The 25633-nt window shown below is 50.7% G+C and overlaps 2 protein-coding genes across 2 annotated transcripts in view; one reads left to right on the top strand and one right to left on the bottom strand.

Annotated features, from left to right (window-relative positions):
• UBE2O (ubiquitin conjugating enzyme E2 O) overlaps positions 1-11083 on the bottom strand; it is a 48015-nt gene extending 36932 nt beyond the window's left edge. The window contains exon 1 of the mRNA XM_068977208.1: positions 10679-11083. Within this exon, the coding sequence (XP_068833309.1) occupies positions 10679-11083 (405 nt within the window). The remainder of the gene's footprint in view (positions 1-10678) is intronic.
• Positions 11084-23915: 12832 nt separating this feature from the next.
• On the top strand, positions 23916-25167 carry LOC138084025 (serotonin N-acetyltransferase). The gene is made up of 3 exons (XM_068978092.1): positions 23916-24078; positions 24370-24524; positions 24862-25167. The coding sequence occupies exons 1-3, from the start codon at positions 23916-23918 to the stop codon at positions 25165-25167; spliced, it is 624 nt and encodes a 207-aa protein (XP_068834193.1).
• Positions 25168-25633: the final 466 nt, after the last annotated feature.

The following is a 25633-nucleotide window of genomic DNA, read 5'->3' as shown; positions in this document are numbered from 1 at the left end:
CTTGCAACTGTGTACTAAGTATGTATAAGTAACTCAAAATAACCTGAGCAATCAGAAAAAAAAGCAAAACAAAACAGACTGTCATCTAAGACAAATAAGAGAATAACCCTACCGATTTTTCTTCAGTGATGATCACAGAGACTGACAAGAGGCCACTGAGCCTGCACTTTCCCCCAACACCTGACCTGGATGCTACACTCCCACGCCCTTGCATTCACCTGTCCACCCGCGGCTGCCCTCTGCTCTCCTCCGGCGCCGTCCACGGTTCCTGTGGCTTCCAACTGTTTCTTTCTAGAGAGCTTGACCCCTTCTCTCCGGCATCAAAAGCTGTTGAGCAAAATTCTTCAATACAATGACTCAGGGCAAAGGATGGAGTGTGGATTAGATAAAGAGCAAGAGCAATTAGAATGGTTTTTCCAACATTCAAAAGGCAATTATGCTAAGTGCAATGTGGAGTCATAGATTTGGATCCCGGAACAAAAGGAGGACAGGAGTGGAAAACTGATCCAAACAGAAGTGCGTATTTCAGTTAATGGTGTGGAACCAGGACTAACTTCTTGCTTTTGACAATTGTACCATATTACATAAGACGTCAACCTTGGGGGAAGCTGGGAGAAGGGTATACCATGGTCCTTACAACTTTCCTATAAACCCCAAGAGAGTTTATAATGCAGACATGCAATAGGACAATGATAAGAATAAAAGAAAGATGGGGGACAGACTGAATACACATTTCCACAGGGGGTATCTCTCTTCACGTGGCTGCTTCCAGGCACCCAAGACACAGCACAACCAAGACTCTGTCCCTGGTGCTGTTACAGGAGGGGCGTCACCTGCTTGAGCCCTTGGGAAACCCGGGTCTCTGACACTTTAGGGAAAGAGAAAGATGACACACTCAAAGCAACCATGATGCTGCCTGGCGCAGAGCTGGCAATCCACGGATACGGGCTAGACACAAGACAGCAATTCCAGCCCTTCTCCTCTCAGACTGGCTGCATTCTACTCATAACAACTGTCATACAGTTTCACCCCTAAAAGAAATTAAATCCAACGACACGTCTTAGAGACAGCTGCGTATAAATACCGGTCAGTAGGCAAAAGGGGGTGTGTGTGTGCTTAGTCACCCAGTCGGGTCTGACTCTTTGGGACCCAGGGACTGCAGCCCGCCAGGCTCCTCTGTCCGTGGAATTCTCCAGGCAAGAATACTGGAGTGGGTTGCCATTCCCTTCTCCAGGGGATCTTCTCGAATGCAGGGATCAAACTCAGGTCTTCTGCCTTGGCTGGCGGATTCTTTACCATCTGAGCTACCCGGGAAGCCCAGGGGAAAGGGTAGAGGGGAAGAAAACAGGTTTTTCTGCTACTAGGACCTGAAAGCACTGCCCGCTTATCGAGGGCAACTCAATGTCCCTTCCCTCCTGTGGCCCATCTTTTGCAATCTCTGGCATTAACACCGTTACTAGAAGACTAGGCAGAGGGGAGACAAGACCCCAAATTAGATATATATATACTTAAAACTTGGGGTGTGGGGTAGATTAAAACACTGAATCTGCTACAACAGGGTTTTTAAGCACCTATACATCAGTCCAACTCAAAGGGTAGTTAGTTCCAACCAGCAGACTCTGCGTCACAGGGAGGACATTCCCCTCCAGGTCCTCGGGCCCGCCCAACCCAGTCTGAGTGTCAGAAGAACCTGCGTTAACAAGAGCCAGCTGATTCCACACCATCGGCTTTCGCAGGTGTGACTGGGGATCATTTACCATGCTCTCCCTACTCCCCCCAGCCCCACAGGTAAACAGGGTGGTTACATCCATTTTTAATTGAAGGAGTTACTCCTCCATGTGAGTCATTCGGAAAGTAAGCTTTCACAGAAAGCCCCGTTTCTCAAGAAGCACCCCACCCGGGGAGAGAACGCGGGGTGTTCAGCTGTATGATCAGTATAACCCCAGGGAACAGCACAGGTGACCTGGGGTTCAAATGAAGGAGCAGAAGACCGCTGGGAGTAGGTGAGGAGCCCCGAAGCCACGCGAAGGCAGGACAGGAGGCTGGGAGCTCAGCCTACATGCTGGGCTGAAAAGCGGTCCAGAGGCCAGGAGGCGCGTCCGGGCTGGGGCAGTCAGAGCGCAGAACCAGTGCAGGAGAGAGGACCTGCGGGGCACGCAAGGGGCATTTCCAACAAAGAGCTGACGACAGACGAGAACGGGGCCTGGCACCAGAGGCACAGGCGACCAAAGCAAACTAAACAGACAACTTGGGCTTCAGGAAAATTAAAACAAGCTTTATGCATCCAGAGACTGCCGAGAGAGTAACATGCAACACCCACGAAGAGAGAAAACACCTGCAACCAGGTATCTGACGAAGGATTAACGTCCAGAATACAGAGTGGTGGTTTAGTCGATAAGTCGTGTCCGATTCTTTGAGACTTCGTGGACTGCAGCCCACCAGGCTCCTCTGTCCATGGGATTTCCCAGGCAAGAACACTGGAGGGGGTTGCCATTCCCTTCTCCAGGGGATCTTCCTGATCCAGGGATCGAACCCAGGTCTTCCAAACTGCAGGCAGATTCTTCACTGACTGAGCTACCAGGGAATATAGAGAGAACCCCTAAAACTCAGCAGCAACAGAAAACAATTCAAGTCAAAGATGGGCAGATGACCTGAATGAATGTTTTTTCAAAGAAGACACACAAGTGATCAATAAGCACATGAAAAGATGCCCAGTACCGCTCATCTAATCGTTAGGGAAATGCAAATCACAACTACAATGAGGTATCACCTCACACTCAGCACGATGGCTACTATCAAAAAATAAATAAATAAACAAAAATTACAAATGTAGGGTGTGGACAAATTGGAACCCTTGTGCCCAACAGGTGGGAATGTAAAATGGTATCGCTGCAATGGAAAAACAGTTTGGCAGCTCCTCAAGAAAGTAAAAATAGAATTACCATGTGATCCAGCAATCCCACTTCTGGGTATATACCCAAAAGAACGGAAAAACAGAATCTCAAAGAGATATCTGTACATCCATTTTCCCAGCAGCATTATTTATAACAGGGAAAAAGGGTCAGAATGGAAGCCCAAAAAGGAGAATTTTAAATGATCCCAAGTGTTCTGATGTTTGGAAGATGCACACTTGAGTACTTGGAGGTGAGCGTCACGGCGGCTGCTCCTGACTCACCAGGGGCTCTGGAGGAAGCGTATTTACATACTCTTACAGACACAGATAAAGCAAACTTGGCATGAGGTTAACTGCTGACTCATGGTGGCTGGTAATTAGTAATCACTGGCCTAGTCGTTCAACTTCTCTGTATGTTTAAAACTGTCTCATAATAAAAAGTTGGGAAAAGAAATGTTTAAAATTCAACAGACTTGCGGGTGGAGAGGGCAGGTAACACTCGCAAAGTCGGAGGTTCGAGATGACAGGATGGAGACATCGAGGAAGCAGCTGGGAATGAGCGAGTAAGGACGGACATGCAGGTGCCAGCAGCCCTTCCCTGCTGGCTCAGACAGTAAAGAATCCGCCTGCAATGTGGGAGACCTGGGTTTGATCCCTGGGTTGGGAAGATCCCCTGGAGGAGGGCATGGCAACCCACTCCAGTATTCTTGCCTGGAGAATCCCCATGGACAGGAGAGCCTGGTGGGCTACAGTCCAAGGGGTACCAGAGTCGAACACGACAGAGCAACTAAGCACAGCACACAGCAGGGCAGGCTGATGAGAGCACTGAAGAAAAGCCCAGAGGAGCGGGGACTCTCCAAAATTTCCTAAGAGGAAAGCAGTTTTACCTGCTTCACTACAGCCAGAAGAGTGGAACTCAATGGAAAAGAGTTTCCATTAAGAGGGTGATTGATGGACCATACTGACAAGGCTGGAGGGTCAGCAGGGCAGGGACTGAAAAAAGTTGTAAGTACCGTGACCAGGAATTCCCTAGGCCTTTGCGACCTTCGGGAGAGCTGTTCACACGCTTCAGTGGGAGGCCGGAAAGAGAAAGGCTTTGGGATGCTCCGGTCACGGGGAAATGGAGGCAGACACCCCTTCTCACCCGGGGGTGATGGGTGCCCCCAAAGCACTCTGGGGGAGGATGAGCTGCTTTTTCTCCCTTGTCCTGAAGATGACATCATCAGCCTTCAGGGCCCTCAAACTCCCTCAAGTAATTAAACAGTCAGAGCTGCTTTCAGCCCGGAGTATGTCAGGTCCTAATGCTCCCAGAAGCCACACAAGAGACACAGATGTGTGTGTCTGTCTTTCTTCCCACCTGCACTTAGGGGGCCAGTAAGTATAGTCCCATGGACATGCCTGTCAAGGCAGCTCCGCCAGCCCTCATCACAGCAGCATCTCCCACAAAAAAGGATTAAAATTAAAGCTAGGAGGAAGAACCTCATCAGAGCTGCTGAGTGTGAAGGACCAGCTCTCACTTGCAGGATGCAAATGAAGAACGCTCTTCAGACTGCAGGAAATCTCTCCAGGAGCTGGGGGTTTTCATTTTATTGTTGAATAGGATTGACTGCAGTTTGTTTTTTTTGTTTTTGTAAAGCACTACTCAGTATCTTGAATTTTTTTAATTGCTCAGATTGTCACAGTCAGAATGAATTTTTACCAGATATAGCTATGCTATCAACTTAAACCATAAGTGATCTGGTGTCTAGTTCCTTTCATCTTGCTGCAGAAAATAAGATGCTTCAGTCTTTCAAAATATGCAAACACACCAAAAACCCCTCAACCAGTCAACTAGCTTTAACCCCCAAAAGACACGCATCCCAGGACTTACTGCTGAGCTGAACCCCTCTGAACAGCTATCATTTGCCTCAATGTTTAAATCCTAAGACCTTTTTCACAATCCTGCTTCAGAAGAACACAGTGGACCTGCGGACCCAATGGACCAAGAGATCCATTCAAATCAGTCAGCCTGGGTCGAAGGACATGAAACCCTCAACCACAGGGTGTAGCTGACGAGCAAAACACGGGCAAATAACCTTGGAGTAGATACATTCAGAGGGTCATCCACTAACATGATTCAGTTCTATTCTGAACTACAAAAAATTCCAGTAAGCGTTTCGCTCTTCGCTGTTGGTAACCACACGTGTCAGGTAGCTCCTAATAGAGCCCCCTGAGGCTGGCAGAAATGTCAGTGAGAGAAGCAACTCTGAACGTGTGTTCCAGCTCAGTCAGAGTTGCCACTGTGGGCTCAAGAGCATGAAAACCTCGTCCTTCTCAGGGCTTGGCATCCAGCCGCTGGGCCGCTGGAGCCTCAGGGAGGAGCTACGGTTAAAAACACCAAACTGCTAGTCGATGTGAGTGACAGCATTATGTAAAGCAAAAAGCACTCTGGAAACGGTCCTGCTGGCCATTTCTCCCCTTGAGCATCTTCCCACTCTGATCTGGGCAGCAAACTCCGAAAAGCTTCTTTCAATCAGAACAGGAGCACAGACTGTGTCTTCCAAGGGTTAAGACTCTTGAAGAGAGAACCCGCTAATCACCAAAATCACCGTAAATTCAACTCCGAGGGGACCGCAGGGTCGGCTGCACTGCTCACGGGTCCAGCGTTGTTGCGATGGCAACGCACATCACCCACTACACCCGCAGCCCTTTTGTAAAGCGCTGGCCCCATGGATGCTCCACTGGAGTCCATGAGGCCCATGGGTAAAGCTGTAAAAGAAAAAGTTCCTCTCGGTAGAATAGGAAAGTGACAAACAGAAAGGCAGGACTGCCAGGGACACGCGGATGGGGAAAGCACCAGGGGACCTCAGTGGCCTAAAGCAAAAACAGGTGCGGAGCGGAGTCAGCCTGACAGGGGAGGGGCTGGCCTGGGAGAGGAGACTGAAGAAGTCCACCTGAACCTGGCTCGTGACTCAGCATTCCCAGCGGGAGGGTGACGATGGCAGCAAGACGGGCCAGGAGGTCACGATGGATTTCCTGACAGCGCCCTCGTCTAAGACAACACAGGAAGGCCGGTTACCTGCGGGCAGGGAATCAGACTTGCACAGGTTTCTTTCACTCAACATCTAGGGGTATTCACAGGTTCTCTAGAAATAAAGTGTCTTCTGACAGTTGTTTGGATAACGACCAAGGGGCTAGGGAATGAATGACAAAAGTAGGCGGGAAGCAGCCTGCAGCGCAAACAGGGTGTTTCCCCCACACTTCTGCTCTTGACCAAGATGGCCTCCCTTCTGGCCAATGCCCCACCTTCCACCCATCCCAACACCCTGCCCTTTCTCCTCGCCTGTGGCTCCCTCCCAGCCCACTGGGACATCCAAGTGTGAAAAGACTGGATGATTAATGCCAACCACAGGGCAGTGACTCATGTTTGATGGGGGTACTCGATTCTAGTTAATGACCTATGAAACCTCAGGTGACGGCAAACTGTATTTACTTCCACTTGTATTTGGGTTCCTCCACTATTATCAGTGTGACCGGATAAGTTACACAACTACTCTGTTCCTCGGGTTCCTCCTCTAAACAATAATAATAGTACCTAATTCCCAGGGGTGTTGTACACTTAAGTGAGCGAAACGCGTAAAGCACTTATCGCGTGCCCAGCACATAGTAACACAGTAAGAAGAACCAGCATCATGTAATCTTTAAATATAAAAGCAATACTCTGCCATCCTTGTAATTCACAATCTCATTTCCTGTCTTTTGGGAATCTCAAAAGATCCCCCTGGATTCTAGAAGATACATACACCTTCATACACACATTCATCCCATCCCCCTCCTGGAGGCTGGCAGACTTTGCCAGGTGTTACTTTAAATGTCCATTACTGTTTTCTTATAAAGTAACAGGAGTGACTATCATGAGTATTTATAGAAGAGGCTTAAAGAAGAAGTCAAAGGTGTAATCCACCAGGTTGTAAATTGCAACATCATCAAACAGGAATTCCTACATCACTGAAACAAACTGCACCTTCTGGCTTCTCTGTGGCGGGGCATCACCCTGTGACGCATGGATGTGATCTCCTGAAGGGACAGGGCTGGCCCTGTCTGATGGACATCAGGATAGTGTCTGCCAACAGCCAAGAGCTTCTGGTTATTCTACCTGTGCAGGCTCAGTTCAGTGGCGAGAAAGACAGACCTCGTATTTCATTTTAGACAGAGAAAAGGAGGCAGTGACGAGGCCAAGGTCATTCAGAGTAGGTGACAGCCAGCAAAAGTACCCAAAGGTTTTTACTTCCAATCACAGGACGCAGACACACGTCCCTCATCGGGTGAAAGTGCCCTTGAGTTAGGCAGTGGGCCAGAGAAGCCAGGAAGACACTGGGGCCTCGGAGTTAGAAACCAGAAGCCAAGGGACAGAGGTTAAAATCACAGAATAGAAGTGAGATGCCACAGCACTGTGATCTTACCTGAATAAAATGGAATTCGATGCACTCAGTCCTGCACCTTGGTTAACCTTACATAACTTCTTCCTATTACATCACTGAGAACAATTGCTTTTAATGGGTCCAGCACTGGACCAGTGAGGCAAGCAAACCTCACACGTTATGATGCTACACTAAATAGCTTTCCCCGTGGAAATGCTGGCCTGAGGAGGAGCCAAAAATAAACCCAACAGCCAATTCCAGAGGGACCTGTCACCAGGAATGCCACACACACACACAAAAACACACACCACCTCACAAAAGGAGGGTGATCATGAAAGACAGACCGTGAAAACTGGCAGCTAAGAGCAACAGACGACGCACAAGAGACAGGAAAGCAAAGGAGGGTAGACAGGAAGGCCCGAAACCTGCTCAGACAAACAGCAGTTGGCGCTCTTTCGTACAGAGGCTGCTCTGTCCAACCATGACAGGTGGAGATCAGAACGACCCACCATGTTTAGCCAATGCGCAAGAAGGGCAAGAGGCTGTCAGCACTCGGCTTCATTCCAAAGATCTACTCAAAGGATGCCCACTGACGGGAAGGCCGAAGTCTCCACACAGGACATCCCTGGCCCAATGGGACAAGTCTCAAGTGGATAAAGCAGCTATCACACTGAAGGGGTCGGGAGCGCAAGGAAAGGAAGGGGCACAGATTGCGTGCCTCTTTTTAAGTCCTAAAGAAGCTTATAACTTTGGCTGCTTGAAGCCTCAGGAGTCAGACCAGAAATCCTGCAGTTTCCAGGAAGAACGACTTATTTTTCTGTTGATAACTTTCACGGTAGTGGCCAGGAGGCGACAGGACTTGTTGACTGTCCTCTTCATCTCTCTTTCTCAATTTGCTCATTAAAAACTTAAAAGAAATTAAGAAACTAAGAGTACTCACTGTCTGCCATATTAACAAAAACTACAAAAAACACTCCACAGCCTACCAAACAATTCACATTAAAAGGACACTATTTATAAAATGGCAATGGCTGGCAGCTTTAAAAAGAAGTTTCCCAAGACTGTCACTGCTTCATCCTATCAATAACTGGGTTCTCAAGTCTCATAACCAGATTAGTGATGGAGTAGGAATCAGAACCTGAAAGCTCACTCTCGGTCTAATGGTCTTTACAGCACACTGTCACTTCAATGGGTACATGAGCAGTGGGAAGTGAGAGGGAAAATCTTCCTAAACCATAATGTCACACGGTCCCAGGCCCCACCCCACCACCCAATGGGTGCTCAGGCAAAACCTCAGAAGCAGAACTGGTCAGGGCCGTCTGTGCCTATGGTTCACGGTAATAGAGAGCTACCTACCAGGTAGGTATAAACTCCCCTCTTCCCCACCAATAAACCTATTCTCAAGTCCAGACAGAAGCACTAGGTCCTGCCATCCATGAATGGGCACTACGTGTCACCCCATCCTAAAATCCCCACGTCCCTGAGGCTCCACCAAGCTCAGACGCGGGAGAAACTACGAGAGCAAAGAAAACATCCCCACTGGGGCCACGATGGACTTCACCGAATTCAAAGCAAGTCGCAAGAGGGCAGCTTCAAGATATACCCAACCTGGGGCCTTAAACTTATTTTCTATTTAATTCCAAAATAGATTATTTTAAGTCAAACTTCATATAATTACACACTGGGGGAGGAGACAGACTGACCATAACTGTAAACAAAGTTAACCACCGAAGTCAAGATGAACAGGAACAACAACGGATAAACACTGCAGCTCCCAGCGGTGAGCCGGGCCTGCCGCCGTGAGTCCCAGGGCAGGAGGCCCTGACAGGGTCCAGCGGGCTCCATCCCAGAAGTCACAAACCTCCAGAGGAGATGGTTAGGGAAAACGTTTTTTAAGAACCAATGGAAAGACGGTGGCAACCCTTCACCAGTGTGACAACCTTCGCTAGTGTGACCACACACAAACGCGGTGTATAGAGCAAAAAGTCTTATCTCCCCAACAATACTGGTAGTGATTTTTTAACTGGCATTCTGCAGCAAAGGTCATCTATTCCACATACTTCTGCGTGAACTTATCATTTTCTCTCTGACTCAGAGAAGCTACTGCCTGATCCGTATTTTTCTGAGGGGAAGCCAGAGGTCCTGTGCAAGGATTTGATGCGCATGTACTGGCTGGGAAAAAGACCCTGCTGGTATCCGTGGTGACTTCTGCCACTAGGAAATAGATCACAGGCTCTTCCAGAGAGTGGGGACTTCTTCCCAGCCAGACCGGTCATCACAGAACCCTTGTGCAGGTCGCCTTCGTCTCCCGTTGGGTCAGAAACCCAGATTAACTTCTAAAGTGCCCTCCCCTGAAATCAGACCACTCAACATCCCGGGCAGCTAAAACAGTCCAGGCCTGATTTTTGCCAAGAAATGTTTTCTTGAAGGAGAGGAGGAGGAGATGAAAAAGGGGTGAAAGATACAAGAGGCGTGTGTGTCTGTGAATTACTGATAGGAGTTCAACACTTGGGGAAAACAAGATGTGAAAAGCCACCAAACCAACGCTGGTTCACGGTTTAAATTTTATGATGATGAACGGGGGAGTCTGCTACTTGCTTAATGGCCTCAGGTAAGACAAATCCTTCAGGTTTCCAAATGGGTGGCTCCTCTCCATCCAGGGTTCTATAGTATTTTTTTTTCCCCCCCCAAGAAAGTCCAACTATACTTAAGAGAGTCATCAATTCCAGTCAGTAGCTGCCACATCCCTCCCTGCACCACCAGGGCTATTAATATCAGGGCTCCGATTGTTAATGATTTTACTCAAAGTTCCCTGCAGCAGTTAAAACCAGGCAACCAGCTAAAACACAAAGGGGCTGGTTTTCTTCACCCATAATAACGCATTCTGCAATCCAGTGAACTTCCTGGGGTTTCAGGTCGGCCGAGATTTTCACTTCTATCTTTTGTTTTGGAATGCCCACAACCCCTCCCTGCACGGACCGGCACGGCCTTCCTTTCTGGATGCACAATGCAGTAGGTAGCTGCTCTGGGGGTCACAAGAACGCCGCACTGGTGTAAAGCCGAGAGCGTGCCTGCCCCAGGAGTTCCCCCACCGGACTGGGTTCACATACAGGATCTTGAGGCCGACACCGCAGCAGCCTGGCACGGGCTTGCCAGTCTTTCGCGTGGGGGAAGCCCGGGGCCCGGTGGCCCAGGGCTGGTGCAATGACTTTGCACCGGAGCGTCCCTGCCGCGGAGGCTTGTCCTCCCATCTCGGCCCCACTGCAGTGTGGCACCACTACCGGGCAGCGCCCTGCACGCCTCCCCTCTCGGCCCAGGGCTCGAGCGGCCGACTCGGTCCCCCGCCGGGCCCCCGGCCCGGCCCCCGCCCGCCGGCCCGCCGCACCTTGGTCTCCTTCACGTGCTGCTTGACGCCCTCCGGGTACCACTGGACGCGCACGTAGCCGCGGCGCAGCGGGCTGGCCCGGCCCTCCTCGTGGCCCGCGCCCCCCGCCTCCGAGCAGCCCGAGCTCCCACGGCCCTCCTCCTCGCCCTCCGAGTCCGAGTCCTCGCCGTGGATGAGGCGCACCAGCCCGAAGTGCACCGAGCCGCGGTAACGGCCCGACACCAGGTCGTGGGAGAAGAGCAGCCGCTGCGAGCCGGCTTCGGGGCCGGAGTCCGAGGATGGCCCGGAGCCCGAGTCCGCGGCGGGCGCCGGGGCCGGGGCGGGGGCTGCGTCCGGGCTCGGGGGCGCGTCCGGGACCTGGGCGGGAGCCGGGGCTGCGGGCGCGGACGCTGCAGGATCCGCCATAACTGCGCTGCGCGAGTCTCGGGCGGCGGTGGCGGCGGCGACGGCGGCGGCGACGGCGGCAGCAGCGGCGGCGAAAAAGGCACGGGGAGGCGGGGCCTGCCGGCGCCGGGGGGCGAGGCCACGGCGCGCTGACGTGGCTGCGTGCCGCCGTCGTCAGGGAACCGAGATGCGGTTGCTAGGGGCTACTGTCTGGTCGCTAGGGGACGCTGGAGATTCTGCCGCGGGCGAGGGGCGGGGTGTGAAGGGATGCACTGCACGAGGGCGGGGCGGGGCCAGAGGGAGTAAAAGGACGGAGAGAGAAGGCAGGGGTAGGGACCCAGGAGTGGGAAGTGGAGTGCTCACCGAGGAAGAGGGGAGGGGGTGAGGCAGGACGGAGGATGGTCCGGAGACCGTCCGCAACACTTAATGAGCTCCCTAGACGTCTCCAGTCTACTTCTAGGCACTGGGAGGGATACAGAAGGAACAAGATACAGCCTCTGTCCTCTAGGTGTTTACAATCTAGTTGGGAAGACGAAACGTACACACATTAAATAGCTTAAAGGCAACTCCAATGCAGCTTGTAAGCAAGGCTAAATATAGAGTGTATCTAGAGTGTACTGCATTAGGGAATTCTTTGCAAAGCCTGGAAGGTCATGACCCCTTAGGGACTGGTCAAGGAATTGGTGAAGAAGTCCCAGAGAAAGATTGGAAACGTAAGCAAGTGTTAGTGGCCCCTATGGTTTGGCTTTAAACTCATCTAGATGACGTCAAAGCTCCTTGAGGCTTATGCGTTGCAAGAAGGAGGAGAGAGGGGTAGTTAAGAGTGTAAGCTGTCGATTCCAATTTTGGGCATAGACACTAACCTTATAAAGTTGGCAAGCTGATAAACTTCTTTTCACCTTAATTTTCTCATCTGTAAAATTGGAGAGGTAATAGCAGTACCTCTGTGATCTGGCAGTTGAGAGGATTAAGTGAAATAGAACAGTGCCTGGCATATAGTTCCCCACTAAAGGAATTTTTTATATATTACATTATTATAATATTTCAAACCCCCTGCCTAGACTAACATTCTAGACTGGCAGAATTCTTAGACTTACAGTCTGCTCCAGATTGCCATTTTAAAATATTAAAAGTAATTATGAAACAGAAGTAATTATACTGATGTGTCTCTCCTAAGTAACTTCCAAAAGATTTAGATACATTCTCAGAGGACAGATTCATGCTGGGTTGTTGAAAGGAAATTAGGAATACTCAAGATATGGCCCTCCTCACCTTTCTCAGTTTAAATCTTTTTTTTTCACAATTTTCTGCAAGACCACAAGTGGTAAATTAGCAAGATAAGTCAATATTTCAATATTTAGGTTCTTCAGAAAAGGCACTGGGTAGTTTATAGGCTACCAAGGATATAGAACTATACTCATGGAAAAGTTATGGGCGTTCATGAAAGGGAAAACACTTTTTTTTTAATTAAAAAAAGCACACATGAAGTGCAGATGGCAACCTGAGTACTTGAGATGCCCTGAGTTAAGTACTTACAGAGTATTGATATATTACTGAGCGTGGAGTGGTTGTCAGTGGACATATATCTTGGAAAATTCACATACTAAGGTACAGGAAAAAAAGACTTAAGGGGAAATGAGGATATGATGGCGAGACAAAGCTTGATTCCCAAGTCATGGCCTTCCTATCCCAGACCACAGTGCAGAATATCCATCTGGAATTATTGCTGTAAAGACACACTTCCCTACTCCTTTCCCCATAAAGACTTGGGAGGCTTAGTAGCAGTGACATAGTAGCTTCTGTTCCATCTACCATGTCCCTTTAGCTCTGTCTCCTTGGCCCCTGATCACTTAACATTTATTCATAACTTATTATTGACCCGCACTGTGGCAGACACATTCACATGATCTTATTTGTTATCACAATTCTAAATACAGGTGTAATTAACTCTATTTTACCAGTGAGAAGCAGGGCCCAAGGAATTCAGTGCCTTAAGGGCAACTGGTAGAGTCAGGTTGGAACCCAGCTTTCCTGACTCAAGTTAAGGGTCTTGTCTTTTTTTTTGGCCAGGCCTCCAGGCTTGTGGAATGTTAGTTCCCCAGCCAGAGATTGAACATTGGCCCTCGGCAGTGAAAGCTCAGAGTCCTAACTGCTGGACTGCCAGGGAATTCCTTCAGGGTCTCTGTATCCATCAAGGGATGGGGGGTGAGCAAGACCTTAGAAGGGGCAGGGCAGATCTTTGTTTGATGTCAAAAATCTAAGTGAGTTTTGCATTCTTCTCCAGCTTATGCCAATGTTTGTTTTAATATAATAAGAATGTCCTTTCCTCCCTAATCGTTGAGTAAAATTAGCACTCCAGGAAGACATGCCATGTTTATTCTGGAGCTTCTTATAATAATGGCTAATAATAGCTACCATGTATTGAGCTGTAACTTAATGCCAGGTACTATGATAAATGTTTTACATAGATTACCCATCTTTACATAGATTTAACCTGTGAGTGAGGAAGTATCAGCCCCGCTTTGTGAAGCACCACCCCAGACTGGGCTGTCCCCACTCCCCCACCACTACCAGGAACATGCTAGGTTGTAGGCAAGAGCCCTTGATTTCAAATGTTGATCCCTCCCTTGCTCAACCTGTTTCAAGCTGGTGGATCCTCGCACTAATATGTGTAACCTGGTGCCTAGTAAGCACTGCTGCTGCTGCTGCTAAGTCACTGGCAGCCAAGTGAACAGATCCCCATGAAGCAGGCTGTGTCTTTCCCTGCCTTAACCGGCCACAGCTCCCTCTCCAGAACCTTCAGGTGATCGTGAGCCCCACGCTGCCCCCTACTGGAACCCTACCCTGCTTGGCCTCTCCAAACCTCTGAGTAGGAGGAAATCCAGATGGGCCCAGAGATGTCCCTTCCACCTTGCAATGAGTGTTTGGGAGCTCTAGACTGCCTGCAGCACTGGGGTCTTTGGTTGGGAAAGGGGGACAGGAAGGGTGTGGCCCTGAGGAGCCGTCCCACACCCTCAGTGGCTGGCTGGAGAAATGCCTTTGAGGTCCACCAGTGGCTTGCTCTAGAATCATAGGCTCTTAGGATTTCCCTGGTAGCCCAGTGGTTAAGAATTTGCCTTCCAATGCAAGGGACATGGGTTCAATCCCTGTTTGGGGAACTAAGATCCCACATGCTGCAGGGCAACTAAGCTTTCATGCTGCAACAAAGGCCCAGCTCAGTCAAAAAAATTTTTTTAAATTAATTATTTTTTTAAATTTATTTTTAATTGAAGGATTATTGCTTTGCAATACCGTATTGGTTTCTGCCATGCATCAACATGCATCAGCCATAAGTATTCATATGTGCCCTCCCTCTTGAGTCTCCTTCCCACCTCCCACCCCATCCCACCCCTCTAGGTTGTCACCAAACCCATTTGAGTTCCCTGCGTTGTACAGCAAATTCCCACTGGCTATCTATTTTGCATTTGGTAGTGTTAATGTTTCCTGTTACTCTCTCCATCTGTCCCACCCTCTCCTTCCCCTGCTGTGTCCACAAGTCTGTCGTCTATGTCTGCGTCTCCATTGCTGCCCTGCAAACAGGCTCGTCAGTGTGTGCGTGTGTGTGTTAGTCACTCAGTCGTGTCCGACTCTGTAGCCCATCAGGCTCCTTTGTCCATGGAATTCTCCAGGCAAGAACATTGGAGTGGGTTGCCATTTCCTCCTCCAGAGGTTCATCAGTACCATCATTAAAAAAAATTTTTAAAGGCTCTTTTTGTTCCTGGAGCCTCACTCCTCCTTGCTTTGATGCCCTGGGTGAACTAACCGCGGGACACGCCCAAGGTCACCCTGCAGTACAATCAGAATGAAGACCTGGAGCAGCTGGTCTTTGGCTGGCCACTCACTCCTGACCATGAGGATGGGTTGCAGTCCACAGGGTGAAACCCTTTGTGCTGGGGGTGACAGTGGAAAGGGTGAGCTGTGAGTGAGAGCCCAGGATTGGCAGGCTCGTCCTGCTTCCCTCCTTCCTGAGGATTCAGGGCCCAAGGACGGCAAATCTGGCAGACCAGCTTGCAGAACAGGAACAGGGCTGCTGTGGCTTAACCATGCCACACTCTTCATCACCACTGCCCCACCACCAAAGCATGGGCGCTTCCTGGATGACCAGCCACGGGAGCAAAGTAGCATCTTCTCCCTAAAACCCTTTCCTTCTCCCAGAGTCTTCATCCAGGTTGATGGCAGGGACACTTACCTGGATAAGTGTCCAAGGTACCAAGTTGGCCACCTGAGGGTCAGCCTTTGATATGGAGCTCTGTAAGTCAGCTAAGCCCAGAACCTGGTCCCTCCACCCTCCCTTTTCATGCGCAAATAGCCCCTGGCTGCTTCACTGTAAGGGTCTGATGGGGCTGGGGTGATGGGATGGTGCAGTGGTTACGGCTGAGGTTCTGGAGTTAAATGAACTTGGGTTTGAAGCTTGTGTTGCCGCTGACTCACTAGGTGACCTTGGACAACTTATTTTCCTTCTCTGAGCTTTGGTTTCCTTTGGGAATGTTAGCAGTATCTACTAGATAAGGCTGTTAGAATTTAACTGTTATGAAGGATCGGAGATGCTTTGCCCGTGCCTGGGCACTATAGGAGCCTGATCAACGTTAGCTGCTGCTATCAGTTCTTCTCCACCCCTCGCCACCTTGTTCCCGGAAGACTGGCATAGAAACACTCCTCAGCTTAGTGTCTTTCCGTGGTTCTCCATGGCCATTCAGAGAGTGGTACTCAGGGCCCTTCAGGAATTCCTTCATTCATTCCTCCCAGCTGCCTCCCATCACATCTTCCACCTCTGCACCCAGTTCACACCCTCCATGCTGCAGCCTCAGCTGCTCACGCCAGGATCCTGACTTTCCAGTGCCTCTGTGCTTTTGCTTGGCATTTTTTTATTCCTCTGCTTCAGCCCATGGTTTTGCATAAAGAACTCCTTTTCATCTTATGATGTCTTCCAAGAGCCCCATTGTGCCCACTAATTCCTCCACTTACCTAATCATACCTGCCTGATCGCATTTATTTCACTCTATTAGGACCATTCGTTTGCATGCCTGTCTCTCCTGTGGTACTGTGTCTTCTTTGTACCTTTGTATTCCCAAATCTAGCACAGGTCTGATTCATAGTAGGTGCTCAAATGAGTTTTGTTACGAAACAGACTCACAGGCATAGAGAATGAACAGACTTGAGGTTGCTGAGGGGTGGGAGGATGGATTGGGAGTTTGGGGTCAGCAGATGCAAACTCTTACATATAGAATGGATAAAAAACAGGGTCCTACTGTAGAGCCTAGGGAACCATATTCGATACCCTGTAATAAACCATAATGGAAAAGAATATGAAAAAGAAGGTATATCTGTGTATAACTGAATCAGTTTGCTATACAGCGGAAGTGGACACAACATTGTAAATCAACTATACTTCAATTTAAAAAAATATTTATGTTAAATGATTGTGCAAAACAAGCCAGCCTCTTTCAAAGGGCCCGTATATGCCAACAGGTCACTGCACACCTCTGTCTTTGCTCAAGTCCCCAGTTCTCCATTTTTCCTAGACATACACCCCACTCAGGCACACTCACCCTACACACACATACATACATATGCACATGTGTACACACATGCACACACATACATATGTGCTGCCCCTTCCCCAAGATTTTGCTGTCTCATTAAACTTCAGTCTCTAGATCTGGGCTGCCCTCTGCAGGAGCCCCTAAGCACATGTGGCTCTCGAGCACTTGAAATGTAGCTGATCTTGGGCTTCCCTGGTGGTCCGGTGGCTAAGACTCGGTGCCCCCAATTCAGGAGACCTGGGTTCAGTCCCTGGTCAGGGAACTAGATCCCACATGCCACAACGAAGCGTCCCCATGCTGCAGCTAAAGCTTGGTGAAGCCAAATAAATAAAGTTATTTAGGCATCGTTTAAAAATGTGGCTGGTCTGAACTGACGTGTGCTGTAAATATAAAATACACACGACTTTTCTTGTCATCCTTCATCTGTACTTTGTATTTATTCTATAATAAATATCTAATTATATACTATAGAAATGATATATTCTTTTAAAACAGAAGGGTCCTCAAGTATAGATTCACATATAATTGGCACCACACCATACTATAAATTTGTACTATGTACTCTTTTTTATGATTCAAGATAGTTTTATTACACCAAGCTACAGACTCAGTATAATAAGGAAAAAAAACCAGAATATGTAATATGTGTAATAATTTTATATCAGTTATTTGTTGAAATGACAATACTTCTTATCTACTGGGTTAAATACAATGTATTAAAATTGAGTTAACCTGTTTCTTTTGGCATCTTCTCATGTGGTTACTAGAAAACTGAATGTCATGTGTGGGGCTCCCAGGATTTTTCTGTTGGAAAATCAGCAGGGCTCCAGATCCTTAGGGAGCTGTAGGTCCCTTCTTTCTCCAGGAGGTGGCGATCTCTCCCTGCTTTTGACGCCTCTGTTCCAGAAAGGTCTGGAAGGTTCCTTAGAAACTGTGTACCATGGCAGATACTGAAAACCCTAAATAAGGACAAGACCACATTCAGCCTATCTATCCAAGTTCAGTTCAGTTCAGTTCAGTTCAGTTCAGTCACTCAGTCGTGTCCGACTCTTTGCGACCCCATGAAATGCAGCATGCCAGCCCTCACTGTCCATAACCAACTCCTGGAGTTCACTCAAACTCACGTCCGTTGAGTCGGTGATGCCATCCAGCCATCTCATCCTCCGTCGTCCCCTTCTCCTCCTGCCCCCAATCCCTCCCAGCATCAGAGTCTTTTCCAATGAGTCAACTCTTCGCATGAGGTGGCCAAAGTATTGGAGTTTCAGCTTTAGCATCATTCCTTCCAAAGAACACCCAGGGCTGATCTCCTTTAAATGGACTGGTTGGATCTCCTTGCAGTCCAAGGGACTCTCAAGAGTCTTCTCCAACACCACAGTTCAAAAGCATCAATTCTTCATCGCTCAGCTTTCTTCACAGCCCAACTCTCACATCCATACATGACCACTGGAAAAACCATAGCCTTGACTAGACGGACCTTAGTCGGCAAAGTAATGTCTCTGCTTTTGAATATGCTATCTAGGTTGGTCATAACTTTCCTTCCAAGGAGTAAGCGTCTTTTAATTTCATGGCTGCAGTCACCATCTGCAGTGATTTTGGAGCCCCCAAAAAATAAAGTCTGACACTGTTTCCCCACCTATTTCCCATGAAGTGGGACCAGATGGGACCAGATGCCATGATCTTCGTTTTCTGAATGTTGAGCTTTAAGCCAACATTTTCACTCTCCTCTTTCACTCTCATCAAGAGGCTTTTGAGTTCCTCTTCACTTTCTGCCATGAGGGTGGTGTCATCTGCATATCTGAGGTTATTGATATTTCTCCTGGCAATCTTGATTCCAGCTTGTGGTTCTTTCAGCCCAGCGTTTCTCAGGATGTACTCTGCATAGAAGTTAAATAAGCAGGGTGACAATATACAGCCTTGACGTACTCCTTTTCCTATTTGGAACCAGTCTGTTGTTCCATGTCCAGTTCTAACTGTTGCTTCCTGACCTGCATATAGGTTTCTCAAGAGGCAGGTCAGGTGGTCTGGTATTCCCATCTCTTTCAGAATTTTCCACAGTTTCTTGTGATCCACACAGTCAAAGGCTTTGGCATAGTCAAGAAAGCAGAAATAGATGTGTTTCTGGAACTCTCTTGCTTTTTCAATTATCCAGCAGATGTTGGCAATTTGATCTCTGGTTCCTCTGCCTTTTCTAACACCAGTTTGAACATCTGGAAGTTCACAGTTCCTGTATTGCTGAAGTCTGGCTTGGAGAATTTTGAGCAATACTTTACTAGCGTGTGAGATGAGTGCAATTGTGTGATAGTTTGAGCATTCTTTGGCATTGCCTTTCTTTGGGATTGGAATGAAAACTGACCTTTTCCAGTCCTGTGGCCACTGCTGAGTTTTCCAAATTTGCTGGCATATTGAGTGCAGCATTTTCACAGCATCATCTTCCAGGATTTGAAATAGCTCAACTGGAATTCCATCACCTCCACTAGCTTTGTTCGTAATGATGCTTTCTAAGGCCCACTTGACTTCACATTCCAAGATGTCTGGCTCTAGGTGAATGATCTCACCATCGTGATTATCTGGGTCGTGAAGATCTTTTTTATACAGTTCTTCTGTGTATTCTTGCCACCTCTTCTTAGTATCTTCTGATTCTGTTAGGTCCATACCATTTCTATCCTTTATCGAGCCCACCTTTGCATGAAGTGTTCTCTTGGTATCTCTAATTCTCTTGAAGAGATCTCTAGTCTTTCCCATTCTGTTGTTTCCCTCTATTTCTTTGCATTGATTGCTGAGGAAGGCTTTCTTATCTCTTCTTTGGAACTCTGAATTCAGATGCTTATATCTTTCCTTTTCTCCTTTGCTTTTCACTTCTCCTCTTTTCACAGCTATTTGTAAGGCCTCCCCAGACAGCCATTTTGCTTTTTTGCATTTATTTTCCATGGGGATGGTCTTGATCCCTGTCTCCTGTACAATGTCACGAACCTCAGTCCATAGTTCATCAGGCACTCTATCTATCACATCTAGTCCCTTAAATCTATTTCTCACTTCCACTGTATAATCATAAGGGATTTGATTTAGGTCATACCTGAATGGTCTAGCGGTTTTCCCTACTTTCTTCAATTTAAATATGAATTTGGCAATAAGGAGTTCATGATCTGAGCCACAGTCAGCTCCCGGTCTTGTTTTTGCTGACTGTATAGAGCTTCTCCATCTTTGGGTGCAAATAATATAATCAATCTGATTTTGGTGTTGACCATCTGGTGATGTCCATGTGTAGAGTCTTCTCTTGTGTCGTTGGAATAGGGTGTTTGCTATGACCAGTGCGTTCTCTTGGCAAAACTCTATGAGCCTTTGCCCTGCTTTACTCCTTATTCCAAGGCCAAATTTGCCTGTTACTCCAGGTGTTTCTTGACTCCCTACTTTTGCATTCCAGTCCCCTATAATTAAAAGGACATCTTTTTTGGGTGTTAGTTCTAAAAGGTCTTGTAGGTCTTCATAGAACCATTCAACTTCAGCTTCTTCAGCATTACTGGTTGGGGCATAGACTTGGATTACTGTGACGTTGAATGGTTTGCCTTGGAAACGAACAGAGATCATTCTGTCATTTTTGAGATTGCATCCAAGTACTGCATTTCAGAGTCTTTTCTTGACCATGATGGCTACTCCATTTCTTCTAAGGGATTCCTGCCCACAGTAGTAGATATAATGGTCATCTGAGTTAAATTCACCCATTCCAGTCCATTTTAGTTCACTGATTCCTAGAATGTCGATGTTCACTCTTGCCATCTCCTGTTTGACCACTTCCAATTTGCCTTGATTCATGGACCTGACATTCCAGGTTCCTATGCAATATTGCTCTTTACAGCATCGGACCTTGCTTCTATCACCAGTCACATCCACAACTGGGTATTGTTTTTGCTTTGGCTCCATCCCTTCATTCTTTCTGGAGTTATTTCTCCACTGATCTCCAGTAGCATATTGGGCACCTACTGACCTGGGGAGTTCCTCTTTCAGTATCCCATCATTTTGCCTTTTCATACTGTTCATGGGGTTCTCAAGGCAAGAATACTGAAGTGGCTTGCCATTCCCTTCTCCAGTGGACCACATTCTGTCCGACCTCTCCACCATGACCCACCTGTCTTGGGTGGCCCCACAGGGCACGGCTTAGTTTCATTGAGTTAGACAAGGGTGTGGTCCTAGTGTGATTAGACTGGCTAGTTTTCTGTGATTATGGATTCAGTGTGTCTGCCCTCTGATGCCCTCTTGCAACACCTACCGTCTTACTTGGGTTTCTCTTACCTTGGATGTGGGGTATCTCTTCACGGCTGCTCCAGCAAAGCGCACCCACTGCTCCTGACCTTGGACGAGGGCTATCTCCTCACCGCTGCCCCTCCTGACCTTGAACGTGGAGTAGCTCCTCTAGGCCCTCCTGTGCCCGCGCAGCCACCGCTCCTTGGATGTGGGGTAGCTCCTCCCGGCCGCCGCCCCTGACCTCGGACGTGGGGCAGAAGCCGGGAGGACCCCATGCCTGAGGGGCGGCGGCCAAGAGGAGCTACCCCACGTCTGAGGTCAGGGGCGGCGGCCGAGAGTGCCAGCCTGCGACAGCACAGGAGCAGCCACCCCACGTCCGAGGTCAGGGGTGGCGGCTGAGAGGAGCTATCTATCCAAAGGAGGCTTCAGAAGAAATCCACAGGCAGTCGAGGAGCTAAGCGTCATCCTCATCAGCAGAAGAATCAACACCTAGCTGAGAGAATCTAGTCCATGTATCTAGCTCGCTGCCACGCATTCAATGCAATCTCTGTTTTCCAGGGGTTTATAAGCTGCTGGGAGCTTGCCGGGTGAACCTCCTGCACACAATGCTCCATCTCGGTCTCCATCCCCTGGAGAATCTTCTAGTGACAGATTAAGCTTGGAAAGGTCAATTTTTGCTCAGTCGCTCAGTCGTGCCTGACCCTTTGCAACACCATGGACTGTAGCCCGCCAGGCTTCTCTGTTCATGGGATTCTCCAGGCAAGAAGACTGGAGCGGGTAGCCGTTTCCTCTTCCAGGGGATCTTCCTGACCCAGGAATCGAACCCACCTCTCCTGCATCGGCAGGTGGATTCTTCACCACAGCGCCACCTGGGAAGGCTGGAAAGGTAAATATGATTAGGCAAAATGTGCTCTGTGCACTCTGTGCAGGGCAGATCTTAAGTGCAGGGGAAGAATGAGAGAAGGATGCTGCCCTCAAAACCACCAAACAATGCAACTCTTATAGTTTCACAAGTGCCTGAGCTGAACGCTGTCTTCCTTGCCTGTCTGGGCCTTTCAGTTGCTCTGGTGGGAAAATTGGGGTCTCAGAGGCATCGTTGGAGTTTTTCATGGGGTCCAGCTCTCAGTTTCCCCCAGGTGGATTCCCTGGGGTCCTGCAGTGGGAACCGGACAGCTGTCACACGTGGCGGGGATCAGGTGCAGCCCCACCCTGTGCCAGGCCCTCCAGGTGCGGCTGAGCTGCTGCACGCTGTGTGCTGGGGGTGGGGTGGACCAGCTGAGGGGAGGCTTCAGGCCCTGGCCGTGCCGGCGGGTCATTATGCCTTTCGCCAGTGCCCTCTGCCTTGCTGCCGCCTCTGCTTTGTCACCATAAAGTGTCTCCCTTGCATCTGTTCCCTACCCTCCCCTACCCCCTCTCCTGGAAGGACTCGTAAAGTCCATCAGGGGTGTCCTTGTTAGGAGAATCTGAGCTCCTGTCTCCACGCTTGGCTGCAGGAGATGCTGCTGATTGTCCAGTACTTGGGTTCTGGGATGTGTCCTGATCCCGGGCCTGCTCGTCTCCTCGCCTTTCTTCCTGTTAATGGCTCATCCTGCCCCCCTACTCCATCCAGAGAGAACATCCCCCAGCTCAGCCCCAGCATCCCTGTGGGGACACACAGCCCCTAGAATGTCCTTTCTATATTGAGACTCAGGTCCCATGGTCCTCTGGGGTTCTCCACGTGCCCTTGACAACCTGGCTCCACTGTCACAGAATGTTCTGGAGCAGGAGCCCACCATTGCCCAGGATCTGCCTGGGACCACAGAGCCTGTGGGAGAGACCTGGTGGGCAGCCGCAGCTGGCACCCAGGTGTGTGTAGCCCTGTCTTGTAGGCTGGGGGGCCCCAGAGGAGATCCCCAATGGGATCCCTAAAGGGGAGCACCTGGAGAGAAGAAGCGGGAGGTGAGCTGAGTCAGAGCCGGGGGAGCCGTGATTGCAGGACCCTCTCAAGGGGGCTGGTGCTGGAGGGAGTCCGTGGCATAGAGAGTAGAACTCCATCACCAGGGGCCTGGGACGCAACCCCCGAGCCAGAGTCCCCACTCAGACACATCTGATGGCATTGACTTTGTATCCCCTACCCAGCCTTGGCCTCTTGCCTCTGGTTCTGTGGTTCTGATCAGCCACTGAGCAAGTCCTCTAAATGATGACACGCTCGGGCTGCCAGAGCTGGGAGGACCCTCAGAGGCGGGCTTGCCCAGGGGATAGAGCGTGAACGCCTGTGCCAGTCAGTTGGCGCCAGGACACGGATTAGACTGGACCCACGAGGCTTAGCCCTGTGCTCATCCCCCCAAACCCTGGGGCCTCAGCCAGCCACTGTAATCCTCCACATCCACGTGCCATCTGAGGTTTCAGCCTCAGCCAGCAGGGACAGGGCTTGGTGTGCAGGGTAGGGGGGCAGAGCCCTGCTGGCTGCATCTGCCTGTAACGTGGGGGTGGGGCAGGCAGGGGATTAGAAATCTCTGAGATCAACATCACAAGTGTCTGGGCTTTTCTGGTCCTGAGGCTGTGGACAGCTCCCGGAGTGGTGGCTCTGTGGGGGGAACATTAGAGCTCCTGCAACACAGGAGTCCTGGTAAGTGGAACCCTGGACCCTGGGCACCTAGAATTTGAGAGCAGGAGTCCCCTGCCTAGGGCTTGGGGATGGGGGAGAGAAGGAGGCAGAGGGCAGGAGGGGAATGTGCAGCTCATGGGCTTTGTAAGGGAGGGACAGCCGCCCCTAAGAACTGCACATCAACAGGGGTTCAGAGAGTGAGAAAGGGGCCCAGGGAGCTGGTGAGAAGGCACAGAGCAGGAGGAATCGATGCCCTAGCCCCTAGACTCCCCGCTCCAGGTCCCCTACAAGAGATGCAAGAGGCACCATCGCCCTGGATGGCCCCCTGGGAGATGAGCACCAGCCGCCTGACCATCGCCCCTTTCCCACAGGTGTGGAGGGACCCTCCTTGTCACACAGGCCCCTTCTGAAGCTGGCGACCCCCTGGGTGGCAGCCACACCCAGGATGTCCACGCCGAGTGTCCACTGCCTGAAACCCTTGCCTCTGCACCTGCCCTCTGGGATGCCAGGGTCCCCAGGCCGCCAGCGGCGCCACACGCTCCCTGCCAATGAGTTCCGCTGCCTCAGCCCAGAGGACGCTGCTGGCGTGTTTGAGATTGAGCGAGAGGGTGAGCAGCCCCCTGGCCCCCCAGGGTCCGGGACTCTGCTGAACTCTGCCGCTGTTGCCCTTGGGGAGAAGACCCTGGAGTCCCCTGTTCTTGGCAGACGGGCCCCCAGAGTGTCTGATGGTGTGTTTTGTGCGTGTGCAGGAGCACATGCGTGTTTCAGGAGAGTGGGGGGAAGAGCAGCCCTGAATCCCATGCTTTCCCAGGGGAGGCCTGGGGACCCGGGGAGCCCACCCAGCATCCGAGCAGATGCTCAGTGGACTGGGGGTCACCCACTCGCGCTTCCTGATGCAGCCTTCATCTCTGTCTCTGGCAACTGCCCCCTGAATCTGGACGAGGTCCGGCACTTCCTGACCCTGTGTCCCGAGCTGTCCCTGGGCTGGTTCGTGGAGGGCCGCCTCGTGGCCTTCATCATCGGCTCCCTGTGGGACGAGGAGAGACTTACTCAGGTGAGGATGGGGGTGAACTGCCTGGTCCCGGGAAGGCCTCGAGAAAGGAGGAGACCATTTCCTATGGAGGCAGAAGATGGGGGAGGAGCGGGAGGCTGGGATGCCCTCCTCCAGATCCAACACGGGCGCTCATGGTGCGTCCTCTCCCGGCAAGACAGCCCAGTCCTTTGGGGCTCAAGGCTCTCCTGAGGGGGACCACAAAGGGGCTGGGGACACAGCTCCTCACTTGGGTAGAAGGGGGCTGACTGGAGACTCTCGGGGCAGCTGCTCTTGGCCCAGCGGGGGTGGTTTGGGGTGCACAGAGGCGACTCTGACTCGTGTCCGCCCCTCGGCCCAGGAGTCGCTGGCACTGCACAGGCCCGGGGGCCGCACCGCCCACCTGCACGCGCTGGCCGTGCACCGCAGCTTCCGGCAGCAGGGCAAGGGCTCCGTCCTGCTCTGGCGCTACCTGCACCACGTGGGCGCCCAGCCGGCCGTGCGCCGGGCCGTGCTCATGTGCGAGGACGCGCTGGTGCCCTTTTACCAGAGGTTCGGCTTCCATCCCGCGGGCCCATGTGCCATCGTCGTGGGCTCACTGACCTTCACGGAGATGCACTGCTCCCTGCGGGGCCACGCCGCCCTGCGCCGGAACAGTGACCGCTGACTCCCCAGGGAGCCCACAGTCGGGGGCTCCTACCCTGTCCCCAGCTGGTCCCCTTCTCTGCCCTGCCGTCCCCCTGCTCTGCTTGGTCTGAAGGGAGACGGTGATTCCCAGGGGATGGCGGAACGGGGAGAATGAGTGAAATAAAGAGAAGGTGGGGAGGCTGCTCCCAGCCCGGGTGCCCTTCTGGGGTGCAAGTACTGTGTGTTCCTCTCTGTCCATGCCAGGCCCTCTGGACCCCGTGCATCCAAACTGCACCCACACGTGCTGGGTCTGTGAACTGGGGACAGTGGGAGGCATCCTGCAGCCCTGCTTCTGTGTCTCACCAAAGAAGCCCCTATCCCCGCAGACCCGGGGCTGCCCCGTCTGGTCCTCAGCCCTGGAGTGGGGGCAGCCGTGGGGAGGAAAGGGCAGGGGCCACCTCCCAGCACCCCCACCACCCCAGGTGCCCTGGGTCCTCTGCCCACAG

This window comes from Capricornis sumatraensis, chromosome 8 (genome assembly GCF_032405125.1).
Source record: "Capricornis sumatraensis isolate serow.1 chromosome 8, serow.2, whole genome shotgun sequence".
Lineage (NCBI taxonomy): Eukaryota > Metazoa > Chordata > Mammalia > Artiodactyla > Bovidae > Capricornis > Capricornis sumatraensis.
This window is presented reverse-complemented; position numbering and strand designations above follow the sequence as displayed.

Bases quoted from the DNA above. Each gene is read 5' to 3' on its own strand.
- LOC138084025 (XM_068978092.1), top strand. From the start codon at position 23,916: ATGTCCACGCCGAGTGTCCACTGCCTGAAACCCTTGCCTCTGCACCTG. The intron at 24,079-24,369 runs GTGAGCAGCCCC...TTCCTGATGCAG, and splicing joins GTTTGAGATTGAGCGAGAGG to CCTTCATCTCTGTCTCTGGC. The intron at 24,525-24,861 runs GTGAGGATGGGG...CCCTCGGCCCAG, and splicing joins ACGAGGAGAGACTTACTCAG to GAGTCGCTGGCACTGCACAG.